The sequence below is a fragment of the Bombina bombina genome, chromosome 1, assembly GCF_027579735.1.
Source record: "Bombina bombina isolate aBomBom1 chromosome 1, aBomBom1.pri, whole genome shotgun sequence".
NCBI lineage: Eukaryota > Metazoa > Chordata > Amphibia > Anura > Bombinatoridae > Bombina > Bombina bombina.
Window position 1 is genome coordinate 361006812 of NC_069499.1, and position 22508 is coordinate 361029319.

A 22508-nucleotide genomic window follows, 5' to 3' on the forward strand; every position below is an offset into this window, starting at 1 on the left:
CCACGGGGGAGCAACAGGTTTAAACACAGGCTTAATTCTAACCAAAGCCTGGCAAAATGCCTGGACGTCTGGAACCTCTGCCAGACGCTTGTGCAAAAGAATAGACAGAGCAGAAATCTGTCCCTTTAAGGAACTAGCTGATAATCCTTTGTCCAAGCCCTCTTGGAGAAAAGACAATATTCTAGGAATCCTAACCTTACTCCATGAGTAATTCTTGGATTCACACCAACAAAGATATTTACTCCATATCTTGTGGTAGATTTTCCTGGTAACAGGCTTTCGTGCCTGTATTAAAGTATCAATGACTGACTCGGAGAAGCCACGCTTTGATAGAATCAAGCGTTCAATCTCCATGCAGTCAGTCTCAGAGAAATTAGATTTGGATGATTGAAAGGACCTTGTATCAGAAGGTCCTGTCTTAGAGGCAGAGTCCATGGTGGAAAGGATGACATGTCAACTAGGTCTGCATACCAAGTCCTGCGTGGCCACGAGGGTGCTATCAGAATCACTGATGCTCTCTCCTGTTTGATTTTGGCAATCAGTCGAGGGAGCAGAGGAAACGGTGGAAACACATAAGCCAGGTTGAAGAACCAAGGCGCTGCTAGAGCATCTATCAGCGTCGCTTCTGGGTCCCTGGACCTGGATCCGTAACAAGGAAGCTTGGCGTTCTGGCGAGACGCCATGAGATCCAACTCTGGTTTGCCCCAACGATGAATCAACTGAGCAAACACCTCCGGATGGAGTTCCCACTCCCCCGGATGGAAAGTCTGACGACTTAGAAAATCCGCCTCCCAGTTCTCCACGCCTGGGATATGGATTGCTGACAGGTGGCAAGAGTGGTACTCTGCCCAGCGAATTATTTTTGAGAATTCTAACATCGCTAGGGAACTCCTGGTTCCCCCTTGATGGTTGATGTAAGCCACAGTCGTGATGTTGTCCGACTGAAATCTGATGAACCTCAGAGTTGCTAACTGAGGCCAAGCCAGAAGAGCATTGAATATCGCTCTTAACTCCAGAATATTTATTGGAAGGAGTTTCTCCTCCTGAGTCCATGATCCCTGTGCCTTCAGGGAATTCCAGACTGCACCCCAACCTAGAAGGCTGGCATCTGTTGTTACAATTGTCCAATCTGGCCTGCGAAAGGTCATACCCTTGGACAGGTGTACCCGAGACAACCACCAGAGAAGAGAATCTCTGGTCTCTTGATCCAGATTTAGCAGAGGGGACAAATCTGTGTAATCCCCATTCCACTGACTCAGCATGCATAATTGCAGCGGTCTGAGATGAAGGCGCGCAAATGGCACTATGTCCATTGCCGCTACCATTAAGCCGATTACCTCCATACACTGAGCTACCGAAGGGCGCGGAATGGAGTGAAGAACACGGCAAGCATTTAGAAGTTTTGATAACCTGGACTCCGTCAGGTAAATTTTCATTTCTACAGAATCTATAAGAGTCCCTAAGAAGGAGACTCTTGTGAGTGGGGATAGAGAACTCTTTTCCTCGTTCACTTTCCACCCGTGCGACCTCAGAAATACCAGAATACCAGAACTATCTCTGTATGAGACTTGGCAACTTGAAAGCTTGACGCCTGTATCAGGATGTCGTCTAGATACGGAGCCACCGCTATGCCTCGCGGTCTTAGAACCGCCAGAAGTGAGCCCAGAACCTTTGTAAAGATTCTCGGGGCTGTAGCCAACCCGAAGGGAAGAGCTACAAATTGGTAATGCCTGTCTAGAAAGGCAAACCTTAGAAACCGATGATGATCTTTGTGAATCGGTATGTGAAGGTAGGCATCCTTTAAGTCCACTGTGGTCATGTACTGACCTTCTTGGATCATGGGTAAGATGGTCTGAATAGTTTCCATTTTGAAAGATGGAACTCTGAGGAATTTGTTTAAGATCTTTAGATCCAAAATTGGTCTGAAGGTTCCCTCTTTTTTGGGAACCACAAACAGATTCGAATAAAAACCCTGTCCTTGTTCCGTCCGCGGAACTGGATGGATCACTCCCATAACTAGGAGGTCTTGCACACAGCGTAGGAATGCCTCTTTCTTTATCTGATTTGCAGATAGACTTGAAAGATGAAATCTCCCTTGTGGAGGGGAAGCTTTGAAGTCCAGAAGATATCCCTGAGATATGATCTCCAACGCCCAGGGATCCTGAACATCTCTTGCCCACGCCTGGGCGAAGAGAGAAAGTCTGCCCCCTACTAGATCCGTCGCCGGATAGGGGGCCGTTCCTTCATGCTGTCTTAGAGGCAGCAGCAGGCTTTCTGGCCTGCTTGCCTTTGTTCCAGGACTGGTTAGGTTTCCAGCCCTGCTTAGATTGAGCAAAAGTTCCCTCTTGTTTTGAAGCGGAGGAAGTTGATGCTGCACCTGCCTTGAAATTTCGAAAGGCACGAAAATTAGACTGTTTGGCCTTTGCTTTGGCCCTGTCCTTACCTCCAGTAATGTCAGCAATAATTTCCTTCAAACCAGGCCCGAATAAGGTCTGCCCCTTGAAAGGAATGTTGAGTAATTTAGACTTCGAAGTCACGTCAGCTGACCAGGATTTAAGCCATAGCGCCCTACGCGCTTGGATGGCGAATCCGGAATTCTTAGCCGTTAGTTTAATCAAATGAACAATGGCATCAGAAACAAATGAGTTAGCTAGCTTAAGTGTTCTAAGCTTGTCAATAATTTCAGTCAATGGAGCTGCATGGATGGCCTCTTCCAGGGCCTCAAACCAGAATGCCGCCGCGGCCGTGACAGGCACAATGCATGCAAGGGGCTGTAAAATAAAACCTTGTTGAATAAACATTTTCTTAAGGTAACCCTCCAATTTTTTATCCATTGGATCTGAAAAAGCACAACTGTCCTCAACCGGGATAGTAGTACGCTTTGCTAAAGTAGAAACTGCTCCCTCCACCTTAGGGACCGTCTGCCATAAGTCCCGTGTAGTGGCGTCTATTGGAAACATTTTTCTAAATATAGGAGGTGGGGAAAAAGGCACACCCGGTCTATCCCACTCCTTGCTAATAATTTCCGTAAGCCTTTTAGGTATAGGAAAAACATCAGTACACACCGGTACCGCATAGTATTTATCCAGCCTACACAATTTCTCTGGTACTGCAACTGTGTTACAGTCATTCAGAGCAGCTAATACCTCCCCAAGCAACACACGGAGGTTCTCAAGCTTAAATTTAAAATTAGTAATCTCTGAATCAGGTTTCCCCGAATCAGAGAAGTCACCCACAGACTGAAGCTCTCTGTCCTCATGATCTGCATATTGTGACGCAGTATCAGACATGGCCCTTACAGCATCTGCGCGCTCTGTATTTCTCCTAACCCCAGAGCAATCGCGCTTGCCTCTTAATTCAGGCAACCTGGATAATACCTCTGACAGGGTATTATTCATGATTGCAGCCATGTCCTGCAAGGTAATCGCTATGGGCGTCCCTGATGTAATTGGCGCCATATTAGCGTGCATCCCCTGAGCGGGAGGCGAAGGGTCTGACACGTGGGGAGAGTTAGTCGGCATAACTTCCCCCTCGTCAGAATCTTCTGGTGATATTTCTTTTATAGTTAAAGACTGATCTTTACTGTTTAAGGTGAAATCAATACATTTAGTACACATTCTCCTATGGGGCTCCACCATGGCTTTCAAACATAAGGAATAGGTAGTTTCCTCTGTGTCAGACATGTTTAAACAGACTAGCAATGAGACTAGCAAGCTTGGAAAACACTTTAAACAAGTTTACAAGCAATATAAAAAACGTTACTGCACCTTTAAGAAACACAAATTTTGTCAAAATTTGAAATAACAGTGAAAAAAGGCAGTTACACTAACGAAATTTTTACAGTGTATGTAACAAGATAGCAGAGCATTGCACCCACTTGCAAATGGATGATTAACCCCTTAATACCCAAAACGGAATAATAAAAGACAAAAACGTTTTTTCAAACAGTCACAACAACTGCCACAGCTCTACTGTGGCTTTTTACCTCCCTCAAAAACGACTTTGAAGCCTTTTGAGCCCTCCAGAGATGTCCTGGATCATGCAGGAAGAAGCTGGATGTCTGTGTCTGTAATTTTTGCTGTGCAAAAAAACGGCAAAATAGGCCCCTCCCACTCATATTACAACAGTGGAAAGCCTAAGGAAACTGTTTCTAGGCCAAATTCAAGCCAGCCATGTGGAAAAAAACTAGGCCCCAATAAGTTTTATCACCAAATACATATAAAAACGATTAAACATGCCAGCAAATGTTTTATATTACATTTTTATAAGAGTATGCATCTCTATTAATAAGCCTGATACCAGTCGCTGTCACTGCATTTAAGGCTTTACTTACATTAGTTTGGTATCAGCAGCATTTTCTAGCAAATTCCATCCCTAGAAAAATATTAACTGCACATACCTTATTGCAGGAAAACCTGCACGCCATTCCCTCTCTGAAGTTACCTCACTCCTCAGAATATGTGAGAACAGCCATGGATCTTAGTTACTTCTGCTAAGATCATAGAAAACGCAGGAAGATTCTTCTTCTAAATACTGCCTGAGATAAACAGTACACTCCGGCACCATTTAAAAATAACAAACTTTTGATTGAAGAATAAACTAAGTATAAAACACCACACTCCTCTTACAACCTCCATCTTGGTTGAGGCTTGCAAGAGAATGACTGGATATGACAGTTAGGGGAGGAGTTATATAGCAGCTCTGCTGTGGGTGATCCTCTTGCAACTTCCTGTTGGGAAGGAGAATATCCCATAAGTAATGGATGATCCGTGGACTGGATACACTTAACAAGAGAAAAGCACCTCCCCGCCTCAACAGCTCTTCTGAGGTGCCTACCTGCCCCCATGGTACACTGATCACTTCCACTCGATCAAAAAGATGCCTAGGACCGCCAGCTTTGATATTTAACCATGCGGACTTAGTAAGCACCGAAATATACGATCTTACTGCGTGCTTGAAAACTTGTGGCATACTCTGTATCACAGGGTCTTAGGAAGCACCGGAATCTACGATCTTACTACGTGGTTGAAAACTTGCTGCATACTCTGTATCACAGGAAGTGCTGATACCAGCATCAGAGAACCAAATGCGCGACATCCAGGCACGCAAAATTATGCCCCGCCCTTCGTGGGCGTCAAGAAAAACATTTCCGAACCCGGCTAATAATTTTGCGTTTGTCTAAGTAAAAAGACAAAAGCCGGTCAAAGCAAAAAACAGAACCTCAGTAAAACACACAGACCTATACCGGAGCATAAACTCTTAGTAAGCACCGGAATCTATTCCGAAATCAAAGTCCCCAGCGTCTTGCCCCTAGTACCAACAAAGGGCTAAAATATTTAATGAGAGCCCATATCAAATAACTTGTCATGACTCCTCTTGAAAGTCGCAAGTTACACAGAAGGGAGATTAACTCTTTCCTAATAAAGTCTCATTTCCCCATATATCAGATAGGTAAATACCCAGCCCATTCTGAGTCAATCTATATCCCAGAAGAATAAAGGGCTGCACATACCTTTATGCTGAGCAACAGCATGATATCTCACAGGGTCAAGAAGTCTTCTCTCTTCCGTCATCCTGTGAAAACATACAGGGCCTTAGTTAACATTTGCTAAGACCATAATCAGAAGGGCAGCATCCAGTAAGGGAGGCGCAGTGAGAGCTTTGTCCCACCAGTTCCCAATGCTTTAAAGCCACCAGTAGCTCTACTCTAGAGGCTGACAAGGAATACGGCTACACCCTATAATAAAATAGCACTCACTGGTACCATTTTAAAAATAACAAACTCTTGATTGAAAAATCTAAACTAACACCTCACTTTACCTCTTCCTATCACTAACACAGGCAAAGAGAATGACTGGGGTGGGAGGGAAGGGAGAGCTATATATACAGCTCTGCCGCAGCGCTCTTTGCCTCCTCCTGCTGACCAGGAGGCGATATCCAACAAGTAAGGATGAAATCTGTGGACTCATCGTATCTTTAAAAAGAAAACTACTGCCAACCAGTAAAAATATGGGCAGGTTCGTGGACTATCACCACTAAAAAAGAACTAAATTTATCAGGTAAGAATAAATTGTTTTCATTTAAAGTTGGTGATAGTCTACGAAAATCCTTACTTGTGGGAACCAATACCCAAGCTGTAAAATCCACAAAGGAAAATGGTGGGAAAAAAGGAAAGGCAGGCACCTATTTACCAGGAACCACCGCAAATACCCTCTATACTTGCATTCTCCTTGACGAGGCAAGGAACTACTGGGAGAGAGAGGGAAGTAGGAACTATACTTAAAGCTTTGTTGTGGGATGTCTTTGCCTTCTACTGGTGGGCAGAAGATGAATTCCCAGAATTTTTTTGTAGACTATCACCACCTACTTCAAAGAATAAGCATTTTTATAAGCAATATGAAACTAGTATCGCTAAAGATGATTAAGTTATCATATTTCTTACCTCTTTGTGACAAACGGTACAGAGAGTCTGAAGGTTTTCCAGAGAACATTGTCCTCCTCCACCATAAACTGGTTTGATATGATCCACTTGCCAAAATAGTCCTTCAGTGGGATTTCGTATCAATTCATTTAACTGTTAAGAAAGAACACAGAATTGCATCATTTTACATTTAGCCATAAAGCTACAATAATTCATATAACGAGAGAGAAAGAGGTTAACACTGCAAAACGAGAAGACAGAGTTTAGTCAATTAAACTTATTTATTTATTTTTTTGCCACTATTGCAGTTCTATTTTCAAGCTATTTTCACACATTTCATTTAAGAAGTAGACATTTCCTGTCTAGGCAAGATGATCATAATGAATCCTTCTTTTGTGTTCAATATAACCATACAGTCCCTATATGTTATAATCTTTGTGTATAAACAGTGACTATTTTATTCAGTTTCACAGGGACAGAGCTATGTAACATTATAAAGAATTATTTGGTTGTGATCTCATGCCACTTGTCCCCCTTTTGAAACAAACTGAGTGCCGACCTGTGTTTCTCATGTCTGCTGTTGAACTTGAAGGAGAAACACTTGCAAAGCCATACGTCTTGATAAAATGTTCTTCATTAGAAGTTTTTATAAAGACAATTTTATATGTAAAAATAAATCAAGGTCTCTGTTTCATTGATATTGTAAATCTTGAACACACCAGCTTTATGTCACTATATTCCTATGTTCCAAAGAATCTGCTTACAAGCAAATTAAGTGTTTATTTAATGCAAAACACTATGGGCAGGTTTGAGAAACCGTTATTAAAGTAAAGAGCATACAATAGTCCATGTTCACCATTAAATCATGCCAGGCAAAACATTGTAGTCAGCTCAGGAAGTCTTTGGCTTTTCTAATGAATTATAATCCAGAAGAAAGGCAGCTGCGTGAATAAGTTTCAATCAGAGTGTAAGAAAACCTGATATAAGCAGAAATTCAGGTTTTCTCACATGGTGTAAACATGGCAAACTATAATAAACTGGCTTTTCATGTGTGTTTTAGCAGAACTTAAAGGAGGCAAAATATATGCAGCTAAATGGTGGGCAATTTATTTTAACTGAGAATGATCTTCTAATGTGTTTAAATTTTTTTTCACTTTAATAACATAAATTCACGGCGTGTGTGAAGTTAATATTTAATTTTGCATAACTGTATAATTAACATGTTTAAAACTTCCAAACAATTCATTGTAATCATACAAAAATTATGATTTTTAAATGTGTACACATTTCAAGGTTTCAAAGTGTGATTTGAACTGTAGTTTAACTTTTCATCAAACCAGGCAACAAACATTTTTTATTCAAAGGTGAACAGAGTATGAGCAATATGGAAACATTAAAAAAAAAAAAAAAAAAAAAAAAAAAAGCCATGCAAACAGCCAAGACATATCAGTTGTAAGCTGCCAAGATGACAGTTAAATAAGTATAAATACAAAAGTAAAGTGAAAACTTGTTTGAGAAGTGATTCTATCAGTGACGTGTCTCACAGCAAAGTATCTAGTGGGTTTTCATAGGCAGAGAGAGTGCAATGTGATGCTTTTCAAAAACTACAGAGGTTGTGTGTATATGTATATGTGTATATATATATATATATATATATAAAATATATATATAAAAATCTATAAATCTTCTCATAGAAGGGCACTCACAGGATTTTAAAATTAACCAATTTTTATTTCCAATTCATGATAAAATAGATCACATCGACGTTTCGGCCCTACATTGAATCTATATTTATTTAGTACCTGATGGCTGCCAATGAAGTTTGTGTAAATTTGGAGCAGCAATGCGTGACTACCTACCTTCTCAACAGGACTAGAATTGTGTTCTCTATGATTGTATTATACATTGGTTTGTACACCACTGAGGGTAGGTTGTGTATGTATGTTGATACACTTCCAATATGTAGGATATTGCTTTGATGATTTGCACGTAATGATCTACAGAGGTGTGTCATTGGTAGGCGCGACTTGACAGTTTGTCCAGTGTTAATAGTAGTAGAGACTTTTTTGCTTAGTGTAGTATGGTTGCTATGATATTTTTCTTGTGCCATAGGATCATCTTGTGGGAGTGTGTTTGCATTTAGCTACGGCACATGGTTTAGCAATATTTACATACATGCGTGTTTGTGCAGTAACTGATTGGAGCAGGCATAACCTATCACCCTGCCAAACTCCGACACCTGCGGCTATATCATTTGGCTATTGGGAGTGTTTGCATACTGGCTGATGAGGCCTGCTGTTCGGGAGTACGGCAGTGATGATGCTGTAAAGCTATGATCGTCTGCGGCTACATGTGAGTTATCATTCAAATGTTTTTATGTTTATTATGAAACATTGCTTTGTGCATGGTTGGTCGGTTAGGAGCTGGTATTTAAGCTAAGATTAGATTAATATAAAAGATACATAATTTGCATTGGAAGGTTGTGGGTAGCGTGTATTACTCATTCTGAAATTGACAATGTGTTACCGATTAGCATACACTCTGTTTCTGATTGTCTAGAATTACTAGATACTTGAATAAGCTTTTTCTGATCATATTTGATTCTGCTGTATAGCTTGATGGGACAAAATATGTAATATAGTCATCATGTTATATAAATCTATTTGTAATAATCATCACATATTATGGTCCACTCTCCATCTACACAAGGTGTGGTAGGTGGGTCTATCTGTCTATAACCATTTAATGTATGATCATATTGTAACATTATTGGTGGTTTCACGAAACTGAGTCATTTGTAGAAAGGAGTATGTGTGGTTTGACGGTTGTTATGACGTCACCTTAAGGTCTGTGTACCCATAGAATTAAGAAATTTGGTATGCTCCGTTGCACATCTCCTTTGGACTGTTTTTTGACAAAGACTCTCATTTTAGGAAGTTCAATATGCAGATTTTTTTGGCTCAAAGCAACATCAGATACCATAGTACATGGTTTTTGATGCACAGCTTTTTAGTATGTTTACTAATGTTTTATTTTACTTTATGTTTTATTTATTTTTGTTGTGTTTGGGGTTGAGGGGTGACACTACTGTATAACATATAGGTGCTTTGATCTGTTTTGAATTGTTTTTATTTCTGTTTTGTATTTCTTAGATCAATGTCTTGAGAAAGGCCCAATGTAGGGCCGAAATGTAGACATGGGATCTATTTTATCATGAATTGGAAATAAAAATTGGTTAATTTTAAAATCCTGTGAGTGCCCTTCTATGAGAAGATTTGTATAGTGGACTTAAGAATGCACCCGAGCTTAGATTGCATCAAATTGGTTGTAGTGCTGGGCTGCAGGCTATCTACTCTATATATATATACAGTATATAAGAAACCACTTTGCAAAGGGGTTCTAATGGAATGGACCAAACTTCAAAAGTTACCACAATTAAAATCTATATTATATGCCAATTTTCACATTTCTTTTCCTCTATCCAAACACAATAGAGTCAATGGGGTCCATTTAACAGAAGTTAAGAAACAGCGGTCGTAAGACCGCTGCTCCATAACTTCTCCGCCACCTTTTAGGTGGCGGATTGAAATCTTCCCGATCCGATCAAGATGTTTGAAATACTTCTAGTGGCCGATTGGCTGCCAGTGAGCAGGGGGTGGCATTGCACAAGCATTTCACCAGAAATGCTTGTGCAATGTTAAATGCAGACAGCTACAGCGAATCATGTCCTCTTGCCTCTTAATAAATCTATCCTAATATCGTCTCAAACTTCCTTCAAATGTGGACACAAAGCTCAGTGATAGAAATTGTAGAAATGGTATGAAGACTGGTGGTGCTATTCTCATTTGCCTAAAAAAAGTGTCTTTATAGTGGTATCAGTTTCTTTAAACTGCTTTATCCTGAAAAGGCAAATCATTCTGGGAGTTTTTTTTTTTTTATAAAAAGGGCCATGTTGAAAACATTTTGGTAAATTTCTATTCATACAGCTGTTAGGGAAAAATATTTTAATTCTGTATATTTCCCCTTATGTGTTATAATGAGCTGACAATTGTAATTTTTAAGCAGTTACATTTCTTGTCAGTTCAGTTCTTTTCTGCTGTGCATGCAAAATAATTCTTTCAGCTAAAGTAGCAACACCCAAATCTGCATGGAGCAGATAAAGAAGACTACTGAATTGCATACGTGTGAAGATCCTTGGTTGGTTCAGAAGCACAGCACATGGGCTATAAAAGAGACACTGTTCTTATCTGATGCTGCGCGCCACACTCTGTATTACTATGTAGAATGACCTGTTGTCATTATGCTGTAATCCTGTTTACTGTATTACTATGTAGAATGACCTGTTGTCATTATGCTGTAATCCTGTTTAATTGTACAATTGTAACCTTTTAAATTTGGTACAGCTGTCTTATGTTGATATTTTCTTCAACAATTTGGTGCCGAAACCCGGGAGTTTGAAAGCGATTGTGGATGGAACCAGGACTGGAACATGAGGACAGGAGACCACTGGCGCCAACAGGTGAGAAAACATAATTTATGTAAGAACTTACCTGAAAAATTCATTTCTTTCATATTAGCAAGAGTCCATGAGCTAGTGACGTATGGGATATACATTCCTACCAGGAGGGGCAAAGTTTCCCAAACCTCAAAATGCCTATAAATACACCCCTCACCACACCCACAATTCAGTTTAACGAATAGCCAAGAAGTGGGGTGATAAAAAAGTGCGAAAGCATATAAAATAAGGAATTGGAATAATTGTGCTTTATACAAAAAAATAATAACCACCACAAAAAAGGGTGGGCCTCATGGACTCTTGCTAATATGAAAGAAATGAATTTATCAGGTAAGTTCTTACATAAATTATGTTTTCTTTCATGTAATTAGCAAGAGTCCATGAGCTAGTGACGTATGGGATAATGACTACCCAAGATGTGGATCTTCCACGCAAGAGTCACTAGAGAGGGAGGGATAAAATAAAGACAGCCAATTCCGCTGAAAATAATCCACACCCAAAATAAAGTTTAAATCTTATAATGAAGAAAACTGAAATTATAAGCAGAAGAATCAAACTGAAACAGCTGCCTGAAGTACTTTTCTACCAAAAACTGCTTCAGAAATAGCATCAGGGACAGGAAAAACTTCTGGAATAACTACAGGAGATTTAAAAACCTTATTTAAACGTTTAGATTTAGTATCAAGAGGACCAGAATCCTCTATTTCTAATGCAATTAAAACCTCTTTAAGTAAAGAACGAATAAATTCCATTTTGAATAAATATGAAGATTTATCAGCATCAACCTCTGAGACAGAATCCTCTGAACCAGAGGAACCACTATCAGAATCAGAATGATGATGTTCATTTAAAAATTCATCTGAAAAATGAGAAGTTTTAAAAGACCTTTTACGTTTACTAGAAGGAGGAATAACAGACATAGCCTTCTTAATGGATTTAGACACAAAATCTCTTATGTTAACAGGAACACTAGTATTAGATGTTGATGGAACAGCAACAGGTAATGTAGTATTACTAAAGGAAATATTATCTGCATTAACAAGTTTGTCATGACATTCATTACAAACAACAGCTGGAGGAACAGATACCACAAGTTTACAGCAGATACACTTAACTTTCGTAGATCCAGCACCAGGCAGTGATTTTCCAGTAGTATCTTCTGACTCAGGGTCAATCTGGGACATCTTGCAATATGTAATAGAAAAAACAACATATAAAGCAAAATTGATCAAATTCCTTAAATGACAGTTTCAGGAATGGGAAAAAAATGCCAGTGAACAAGCTTCTAGCAACCAGAAGCAATAAATAATGAGACTTAAATAATGTGGAGACAATAATGACGCCCATATTTTTTAGCACCAAAAAAGACGCCCACATTATTTGGCGCCTAAATGCTTTTTGCGCCAAAAATGACGCCACATCCGTAACGCCGACACTTTTGGCGCAAAAACGTCAAAAAGATGACGCAACTTCCGGCGACACGTATGACGCCGGAAATAGAAAAAACATAATTTATGCTTACCTGATAAATTCCTTTCTCCTGTAGTGTAGTCAGTCCACGGGTCATCCATTACTTATGGGATATTAACTCCTCCCTAACAGGAAGTGCAAGAGGATCACCCAAGCAGAGCTGCTATATAGCTCCTCCCCTCTACATCACACCCAGTCATTCGACCGAAAACCAAACGAGAAAGGAGAAACTATAGGGTGCAGTGGTGACTGGAGTATAATTTAAAATTTAGACCTGCCATAAAAAACAGGGCGGGCCGTGGACTGACTACACTACAGGAGAAAGGAATTTATCAGGTAAGCATAAATTATGTTTTCTCCTGTTAAGTGTAGTCAGTCCACGGGTCATCCATTACTTATGGGATACCAATACCAAAGCTAAAAGTACACGGATGACGGGAGGGACAGGCAGGATCTTTACACGGAAGGAACCACTGCCTGAAGAACCTTTCTCCCAAAAACAGCCTCCGAAGAAGCAAAAGTGTCAAATTTGTAAAATTTGGAAAAAGTGTGAAGTGAAGACCAAGTCGCAGCCTTGCAAATCTGTTCAACAGAGGCCTCATTTTTAAAGGCCCAAGTGGAAGCCACAGCTCTGGTAGAATGAGCTGTAATCCTTTCAGGAGGCTGCTGTCCAGCAGTCTCATAGGCTAAACGTATTATACTACGAAGCCAGAAGGAGAGAGAGGTAGCCGAAGCCTTTTGACCTCTCCTCTGTCCAGAATAGACGACAAACAGGGAAGAAGTTTGTCGAAACTCTTTAGTTGCCTGTAAATAAAATTTCAGGGCACGGACAACGTCCAGATTGTGCAGAAGTCGTTCCTTCTTTGAGGAAGGATTAGGACACAATGAAGGAACAACAATCTCTTGATTGATATTCCTGTTAGTGACTACCTTAGGTAAGAACCCAGGTTTAGTACGCAGAACTACCTTGTCTGAATGGAAAATCAGATAAGGAGAATCACAATGTAAAGCAGATAACTCAGAGACTCTTCGAGCCGAGGAAATAGCCATTAAAAACAGAACTTTCCAAGATAACAGCTTGATATCAATGGAATGAAGGGGTTCAAACGGAACACCCTGTAAAACGTTAAGAACTAAGTTTAAGCTCCATGGTGGAGCAACAGTTTTAAACACAGGCTTAATCCTGGCCAAAGCCTGACAAAAAAGCCTGAACGTCTGGAACTTCTGACAGACGTTTGTGTAAAAGGATGGACAAAGCTGAGATCTGTCCCTTTAACAAACTAGCGGATAAACCCTTTTCTAAACCTTCTTGTAGAAAAGACAATATCCTAGGAATCCTAACCTTACTCCATGAGTAACTCTTGGATTCGCACCAATGCAAGTATTTGCGCCATATTTTATGGTAAATTTTCCTGGTAACAGGCTTCCTAGCCTGTATCAAGGTATAAATCACTGACTCCGAGAATCCACGCTTTGATAGAATCAAGCGTTCAATCTCCATGCAGTCAGCCTCAGAGAAATTAGATTTGGATGTTTGAAAGGACCCTGCACCAGAAGGTCCTGTCTCAGAGGTAGAGACCATGGTGGACAGGACGACATGTCCACTAGATCTGCATACCAGGTCCTGCATGGACACGCAGGCGCTATTAGAATCACCGATGCTCTCTCCTGTTTGATCCTGGCAATCAATCGAGGAAGCATCGGGAAGGGTGGAAACACATAAGCCATGTTGAAGACCCAAGGTGCTGTCAGAGCATCTATCAGAACCGCTCCCGGGTCTCTGGACCTGGATCCGTAATAAGGAAGTTTGGCGTTCTGGCGAGACGCCATGAGATCCAGATCTGGTTTGCCCCAACGCCGAAGTATTTGGGCAAAGACCTCCGGATGAAGTTCCCACTCCCCCGGATGAAAAATTTGGCGACTTAGATAATCCGCTTCCCAGTTCTCCACGCCTGGGATGTGGATCGCTGATAGGTGGCAAGAGTGAGACTCGGCCCAGTGAATTATCTTTGAGACTTCCATCATAGCTAGGGAACTCCTTGTCCCTCCCTGATGGTTGATGTAAGCCACAGTCGTGATGTTGTCCCACTGAAACCTGATGAACCTCAGAGTTGCTAACTGTGGCCAAGCCAGAAGGGCATTGAAAACTGCTCTTAATTCCAGAATATTTATGGGAAGGAGACTCTCCTCCTGAGTCCAAGATCCCTGAGTCTTCAGGGAATTCCAGACAGCGCCCCAACCTATCAGGCACGCGTCTGTAGTTACAATCGTCCAATCTGGCCTGCTGAAGGGCATCCCCTTGGATAGATGTGGCCGAGAGAGCCACCATAGAAGAGAATTTCTGGTCTCTTGATCCAGATTCAGCATAGGGGACAAATCTGAGTAATCCCCATTCCACTGACTTAGCATGCACAATTGCAGTGGTCTGAGATGCAGGCGTGCAAAGGGTACTATGTCCATTGCCGCTACCATTAAGCCGATTACCTCCATGCATTGAGCCACTGACGGGTGTGGAATGGAATGAAGGATCCGGCAAGCATCTAGAAGTTTTGTTAACCTGACCTCTGTCAGATAAATCTTCATTTCTACAGAATCTATGAGAGTCCCTAAGAAGGGAACTCTTGTGAGTGGCAATAGAGAACTCTTTTCTTCGTTCACTTTCCACCCATGTGACCTTAGAAATGCCAGTACTAACTCTGTATGAGACTTGGCAGTTTGGAAACTTGACGCTTGTATCAGAATGTCGTCTAGGTACGGAGCTACCGATATTCCTCGCGGTCTTAGTACCGCCAGAAGAGAACCCAGAACCTTTGTAAAGATTCTTGGAGCCGTAGCTAACCCGAAGGGAAGAGCTACAAACTGGTAATGCCTGTCTAGGAAGGCAAACCTTAGATACCGGTAATGATCCTTGTGAATCGGTATGTGAAGGTAGGCATCCTTTAAATCCACTGTGGTCATGTACTGACCCCTTTGGATCATGGGTAAGATTGTCCGAATAGTTTCCATTTTGAACGATGGAACTCTTAGGAATTTGTTTAGGATCTTTAAATCCAATATTGGTCTGAAGGTTCCTTCTTTCTTGGGAACCACAAACAGATTTGAGTAAAACCCTTGTCCGTGTTCCGACCGCGGAACCGGATGGATCACTCCCATTAGTAAAAGATCTTGTACACAGCGTAGAAACGCCTCTTTCTTTATCTGGTTTGTTGACAACCTTGAAAGATGAAATCTCCCTTGTGGAGGAGAAGCTTTGAAGTCCAGAAGATATCCCTGAGATATGATCTCCAATGCCCAGGGATCCGGACATCTCTTGCCCAAGCCTGGGCGAAGAGAGAAAGTCTGCCCCCCACTAGATCCGTTTCCGGATCGGGGGCCCTCACTTCATGCTGTCTTAGGGGCAGCAGCAGGTTTTCTGGCCTGCTTGCCCTTGTTCCAGGTCTGGTTAGGTTTCCAGCCTTGTCTGTAGCGAGCAACAGTTCCTTCCTGTTTTGGAGCAGAGGAAGTTGATGCTGCTCCTGCCTTGAAGTTACGAAAGGCACGAAAATTAGACTGTCTAGCCCTCGGTTTGGCTCTGTCTTGAGGCAGGGCATGGCCCTTACCTCCCGTAATGTCAGCGATAATTTCTTTCAAACCGGGCCCGAATAATGTCTGCCCCTTGAAAGGTATGTTAAGCAATTTAGATTTAGAAGTCACATCAGCTGACCAGGATTTTAGCCACAGCGCTCTGCGCGCCTGAATGGCGAATCCGGAATTCTTAGCCGTAAGTTTAGTTAAGTGTACTACGGCATCAGAAATAAATGAATTAGCTAGCTTAAGGGCTTTAAGCTTGTGTGTAATCTCATCCAATGGAGTCTTCCAGAGACTCAAACCAAAATGCCGCCGCAGCCGTGACAGGCGCAATGCATGCAAGGGGTTGCAATATAAAACCTTGTTGAACAAACATTTTCTTAAGGTAACCCTCTAACTTTTTATCCATTGGATCTGAAAAGGCACAGCTATCCTCCACCGGGATAGTGGTACGTTTAGCTAAAGTAGAAACTGCTCCCTCCACCTTAGGGACCGTTTGCCATAAGTCCCGTGTGGTGGCGTCTATTGGAAACATTTTTCTGAATATAGGAGGGGGTGAGAAAGGCACACCGGGTCTATCCCACTCCTTAGTAACAATTTCAGTAAGTCTCTTAGGTATAGGAAAAACGTCAGTACACGTCGGTACCGCAAAATATTTATCCAACCTACATATTTTCTCTGGGATTGCAACCGTGTTACAATCATTCAGAGCCGCTAACACCTCCCCTAGTAATACACGGAGGTTCTCCAGCTTAAATTTAAAATTTGAAATGTCTGAATCCAGTTTATTTGGATCAGATCCGTCACCCACAGAATGAAGCTCTCCGTCTTCATGTTCTGCAAATTGTGACGCAGTATCAGACATGGCCCTAGCATTATCAGCGCACTCTGTTCTCACCCCAGAGTGGTCTCGTTTACCCCTAAGTTCTGGCAATTTAGATAAAACTTCAGTCATAACATTAGCCATGTCTTGTAAAGTGATTTGTAATGGCCGCCCTGATGTACTTGGCGTTACAATATCACGCACCTCCTGAGCGGGAGATTCAGGTACTGACACGTGAGGCAAGTTAGTCGGCATAACTTCCCCCTCGTTGTCTGGTGAATTTTGCTTAACATGTACAGATTGGCTTTTATTTAAAGTAGCATCAATGCAATTAGTACATAAATTTCTATTGGGCTCCACCTTGGCCTTTGAACATATAGCACAAAGAGATTCCTCTGTGTCAGACATGTTTAAACAAACTAGCAATTAGTCTAGCAAGCTTGGAAAATACTTTTCAAATGATTTTACAAGCAATATAAAAAACGTTACTGTGCCTTTAAGAAGCACACAAAAAAACTGTCACTTTGATATAACAATGAACCGGTTTAGTTATAGCAATCAATTTTTCATATGAAATGCATTAATTTAGCAAAGGATAGCACCCATCAGCAAATGGATTATTAACCCCTTAATACCAAAAAACGATTGACAAATCAAATAAATACGTTTTTATCACAGTCAAAGCACAGTCTCACAGGTCTTCTGTGAGTGATTACCTCCCTCAAACTAGTTTTGGAGACCCCTGAGCTCTGTAGAGACGTCCTGGATCATGCAGGGAGAATAAGGAAGACTGTGACTGAATTTTTAATGCGTGGTAAAAGCGCCAAAATAGGCCCCTCCCACTCATAATACAGCAGTGGGAAAGCTCAGTAAACTGATTTTATTCAAAATAAACGACAGCCAAGTGGAAAATAATGCCCATAAATTTTCACCAAGTACCTCAGAGAGAAAAACGATTAACCTGCCAGTAAACGTTTTAAATTTATGAAATAATAATAAAAGCCTGTTGCTAGTCGCTATCACTGCAGAAAGGCTATAAGTTATATGTATACCGTATTTTCTTAGTGAAGTGCCATTCCCCAGAAATACTTTAGAGCCAACATACATACATAACAGCCTGATACCAGTTGCTACTACTGCATTTAAGGCTGTACTTACATTATATTGGTATTAGCAGTATTTTCTCAGTCAATTCCATTCCTTAGAAAATAATATACTGCAACATACCTCTTTGCAGGTGAACCCTGCCCGCTGTCCCCTGTTCTGAAGTTACCTCGCTCCTCAGAATGGCCGAGAACAGCAAATGGATCTTAGTTACGTCCGCTAAGATCATACACAAACTCAGGTAGATTCTTCTTCTAATACTGCCTGAGAAGAAACAACACACTCCGGTGCTGTTTAAAATAACAAACTTTTGATTGAAGTAATAAAAAACTAAATTTAATAACCACACTCCTCTCACACATCCTATCTATTAGTTAGGTGCAAGAGAATGACTGGGTGTGACGTAGAGGGGAGGAGCTATATAGCAGCTCTGCTTGGGTGATCCTCTTGCACTTCCTGTTAGGGAGGAGTTAATATCCCATAAGTAATGGATGACCCGTGGACTGACTACACTTAACAGGAGAAATATGAAACTGACTGTCTGAAATAAGGAACGTTGAACATCCTGAGTCAAGGCAAATAAATGTTTGAATACATATATTTAGAACTTTATATAAAAGTGCCCAACCATAGCTTAGAGTGTCACAGAAAATAAGACTTACTTACCCCAGGACACTCATCTACACGTAGTAGAAAGCCAAACCAGTACTGAAACGAGAATCAGTAGAGGTAATGGTATATATAAGAGTATATCGTCGATCTGAAAAGGGAGGTAAGAGATGAATCTCTACGACCGATAACAGAGAACCTATGAAATAGACCCCGTAGAAGGAGATCATTGAATTCAAATAGGCAATACTCTCCTCACATCCCTCTGACATTCACTGCACGCTGAGAGGAAAACCGGGCTCCAACCTGCTGCGGAGCGCATATCAACGTAGAATCTAGCACAAACTTACTTCACGACCTCCATAGGAGGCAAAGTTTGTAAAACTGATTTGTGGGTGTGGTGAGGGGTGTATTTATAGGCATTTTGAGGTTTGGGAAACTTTGCCCCTCCTGGTAGGAATGTATATCCCATACGTCACTAGCTCATGGACTCTTGCTAATTACATGAAAGAAACTTTGTGTTTCAATTTGCTCTCTTATCCTTTGATTCCTAAACACTCTGTCCTGTTGTGAGTACAAACTCCCAAGAACCTAAGACAGCTGTTTTTATGTTTTAGATTTTAACATCTTTTGTTATGAATGTGTGAGTGTAAGAGGTCCTTTACGGCATGTGAATGTACTGCTCCAAGACGCCCCTCTGTGGAGAAAGCAAGTGGGAGCAGTAGTGTGTTAAGTAAGAGGACCCTATTGTCCTCAGACACAAATGTTTTTTATTTTCTGTGTTTGTCAAGTAAACTGTTACTAACATTGTCTGCACAGCAAAGGGACAACAGAAGGTTAAGTGTGGGTTGGTGCAGAATTTCTTACTAGTCTGCCTTGGTCTGTCAGTACAAAGTCTCTGGGTACCCCCTGTGCTTGGCCTTTGGACATCGTTGATTAAGTTCAACTTCAGTCCACTGCTGCTATTGGGTACAGTGCTATTCCCAGAGAACAAGGGCAAATTCTGATCTTTGATCACCTCTTGGCTTTGTTTCTGAAAACCTTGGACACACTGGTTTGAGCTTGCACACTCCTATACTGAAGGGCGCATCCCTGAGCTGTAGCAGACTTGTCTCTCCTGATATATAAAACTGTTGATGTAAGCACCCTAGCATGTTTGACTTTGACTTTAATGATATAAGAGGCCAGGTACTTTTTGGGTTTGTCTCCCTACTGTTTATTATTTGGGCTGGGTGTAAAATTTGGTGGGATTACCAGCAGGGATTTTTAGTGTCGGACCTTCCCTGACAGCCACAGCCACAGTACTACTAAGAGTCGAGAGAGAAGGGTAAGAGTCGCCTCCATCATAACGGGGTTATGGGAAACTATCTTAGCAAGGGTGAGACAATGTCATCCTTAAGTAATGGGCGTCCAAAATTTCCTTCTAACCCACAGGAGGAAATGAATAAAAAATATGGCACGTGGGTTAGCCGGCATCTGCCTAAATGGCGCAAGCTGACTAAGGGAATGGATATTGGGATTCCCAAAGGGGGAACCTTTGAATTATCCCACTGAGAAAATCTCTATAAAAAATTAAAGAAAAAATTGATAGAGCCTAATGAAAAGGCAGCTTTGAGTAGATGGACTGTAGAGACAGCAACAGACCCAATGTATTTTTACCATATAAACCAAGACAGGGACAAAAGACCAGTTAGGAGAGGGAAGTCAGTCAGACTCAGATAGGGAAGAGGCAGAACAGATAGAGCAGCTTGCAGTCTCTATAGCGGAGCATACCGTGGGCAATGCAGAGGCCCTACAAGACCTAGAGGCAAGACCAAAAACTACTGCTGGCCTAATGTTTAACCTCAACATTAGTGCCCCATACCACATCATGGCAAGAACTGTATGCCCCAAGGGGAGGAAAAGTATTTTGTGGGGTGGAGGGAGAACTCCTAATTACTCCCAAAGTGGACTCTGAGGTGGTGTGCAGAATGACAGGGGAACTTTTTTCACCTCGGGCCTCTGCTTACCCCGTCAGAGAACAATTTATGCCAGGCACAGACAGTCAGGCAGACCATAATGTTACCCAGCATGTCCCTTGGACACCTGGAGAAATGAAGGGATTTCTCTTGTCTGTCCCTAAGCCACGGAGCAATCCATATGGGTTTGTAAATAAGCTGTACAATAACAGAATTTATGTTTACCTGATAAATTACTTTCTCCAACGGTGTGTCCGGTCCACGGCGTCATCCTTACTTGTGGGATATTCTCTTCCCCAACAGGAAATGGCAAAGAGCCCAGCAAAGCTGGTCACATGATCCCTCCTAGGCTCCGCCTACCCCAGTCATTCGACCGACGTTAAGGAGGAATATTTGCATAGGAGAAACCATATGGTGCCGTGGTGACTGTAGTTAAAGAAAATAAATTATCAGACCTGATTAAAAAAACCAGGGCGGGCCGTGGACCGGACACACCGTTGGAGAAAGTAATTTATCAGGTAAACATAAATTCTGTTTTCTCCAACATAGGTGTGTCCGGTCCACGGCGTCATCCTTACTTGTGGGAACCAATACCAAAGCTTTAGGACACGGATGAAGGGAGGGAGCAAATCAGGTCACCTAAATGGAAGGCACCACGGCTTGCAAAACCTTTCTCCCAAAAATAGCCTCAGAAGAAGCAAAAGTATCAAACTTGTAAAATTTGGTAAAAGTGTGCAGTGAAGACCAAGTCGCTGCCCTACATATCTGATCAACAGAAGCCTCGTTCTTGAAGGCCCATGTGGAAGCCACAGCCCTAGTGGAATGAGCTGTGATTCTTTCGGGAGGCTGCCGTCCGGCAGTCTCGTAAGCCAATCTGATGATGCTTTTAATCCAAAAAGAGAGAGAGGTAGAAGTTGCTTTTTGACCTCTCCTTTTACCAGAATAAACAACAAACAAGGAAGATGTTTGTCTAAAATCCTTTGTAGCATCTAAATAGAATTTTAGAGCGCGAACAACATCCAAGTTGTGCAACAAACGTTCCTTCTTTGAAACTGGTTTCGGACACAGAGAAGGTACGATAATCTCCTGGTTAATGTTTTTGTTAGAAACAACTTTTGGAAGAAAACCAGGTTTAGTACGTAAAACCACCTTATCTGCATGGAACACCAGATAAGGAGAAGAACACTGCAGAGCAGATAATTCTGAAACTCTTCTAGCAGAAGAAATTGCAACTAAAAACAAAACTTTCCAAGATAATAACTTAATATCAACGGAATGCAAGGGTTCAAACGGAACCCCCGGTCCCGGATCGGGGGCCAACATTTCATGCTGTCTTGGTAGCAGTGGCAGGTTTCTTGGCCTGCTTTCCCTTTTTCCAGCCTTGCATTGGTCTCCAAGCTGGCTTGGCTTGAGAAGTATTACCCTCTTGCTTAGAGGACGTAGCACCTTGGGCTGGTCCGTTTCTACGAAAGGGACGAAAATTAGGTTTATTTTTTGCCTTGAAAGGCCGATCCTGAGGAAGGGCGTGGCCCTTACCCCCAGTGATATCAGAGATAATCTCTTTCAAGTCAGGGCCAAACAGCGTTTTCCCCTTGAAAGGAATGTTAAGTAGCTTGTTCTTGGAAGACGCATCAGCCGACCAAGATTTCAACCAAAGCGCTCTGCGCGCCACAATAGCAAACCCAGAATTCTTAGCCGCTAACCTAGCCAATTGCAAAGTGGCGTCTAGGGTGAAAGAATTAGCCAATTTGAGAGCATTGATTCTGTCCATAATCTCCTCCAAAGGAGGAGAATCACTATCGACCGCTCTTATCAGATCATCGAACCAGAAACATGCGGCTGTAGCGACAGGGACAATGCATGAAATTGGTTGTAGAAGGTAACCTTGCTGAACAAACATTTTTTTAAGCAAACCTTCTAATTTTTTATCCATAGGATCTTTGAAAGCACAACTATCCTCTATGGGTATAGTGGTGCGTTTGTTTAAAGTGGAAACCGCTCCCTCGACCTTGGGGACTGTCTGCCATAAGTCCTTTCTGG

The 22508-nt window shown here is 41.7% G+C and overlaps 1 protein-coding gene across 3 annotated transcripts in view; it reads right to left on the reverse strand.

Moving 5' to 3' along the window:
* Positions 1–22508, reverse strand: part of ZRANB3 (zinc finger RANBP2-type containing 3) — a 1006798-nt gene that overhangs the window by 83293 nt on the left and 900997 nt on the right. For all 3 annotated transcript variants that reach the window (XM_053698237.1, XM_053698236.1, XM_053698238.1), the window contains one exon: positions 6443–6574. In XM_053698237.1, coding sequence (XP_053554212.1) covers positions 6443–6574 — 132 coding nt within the window. The remainder of the gene's footprint in view (positions 1–6442; positions 6575–22508) is intronic.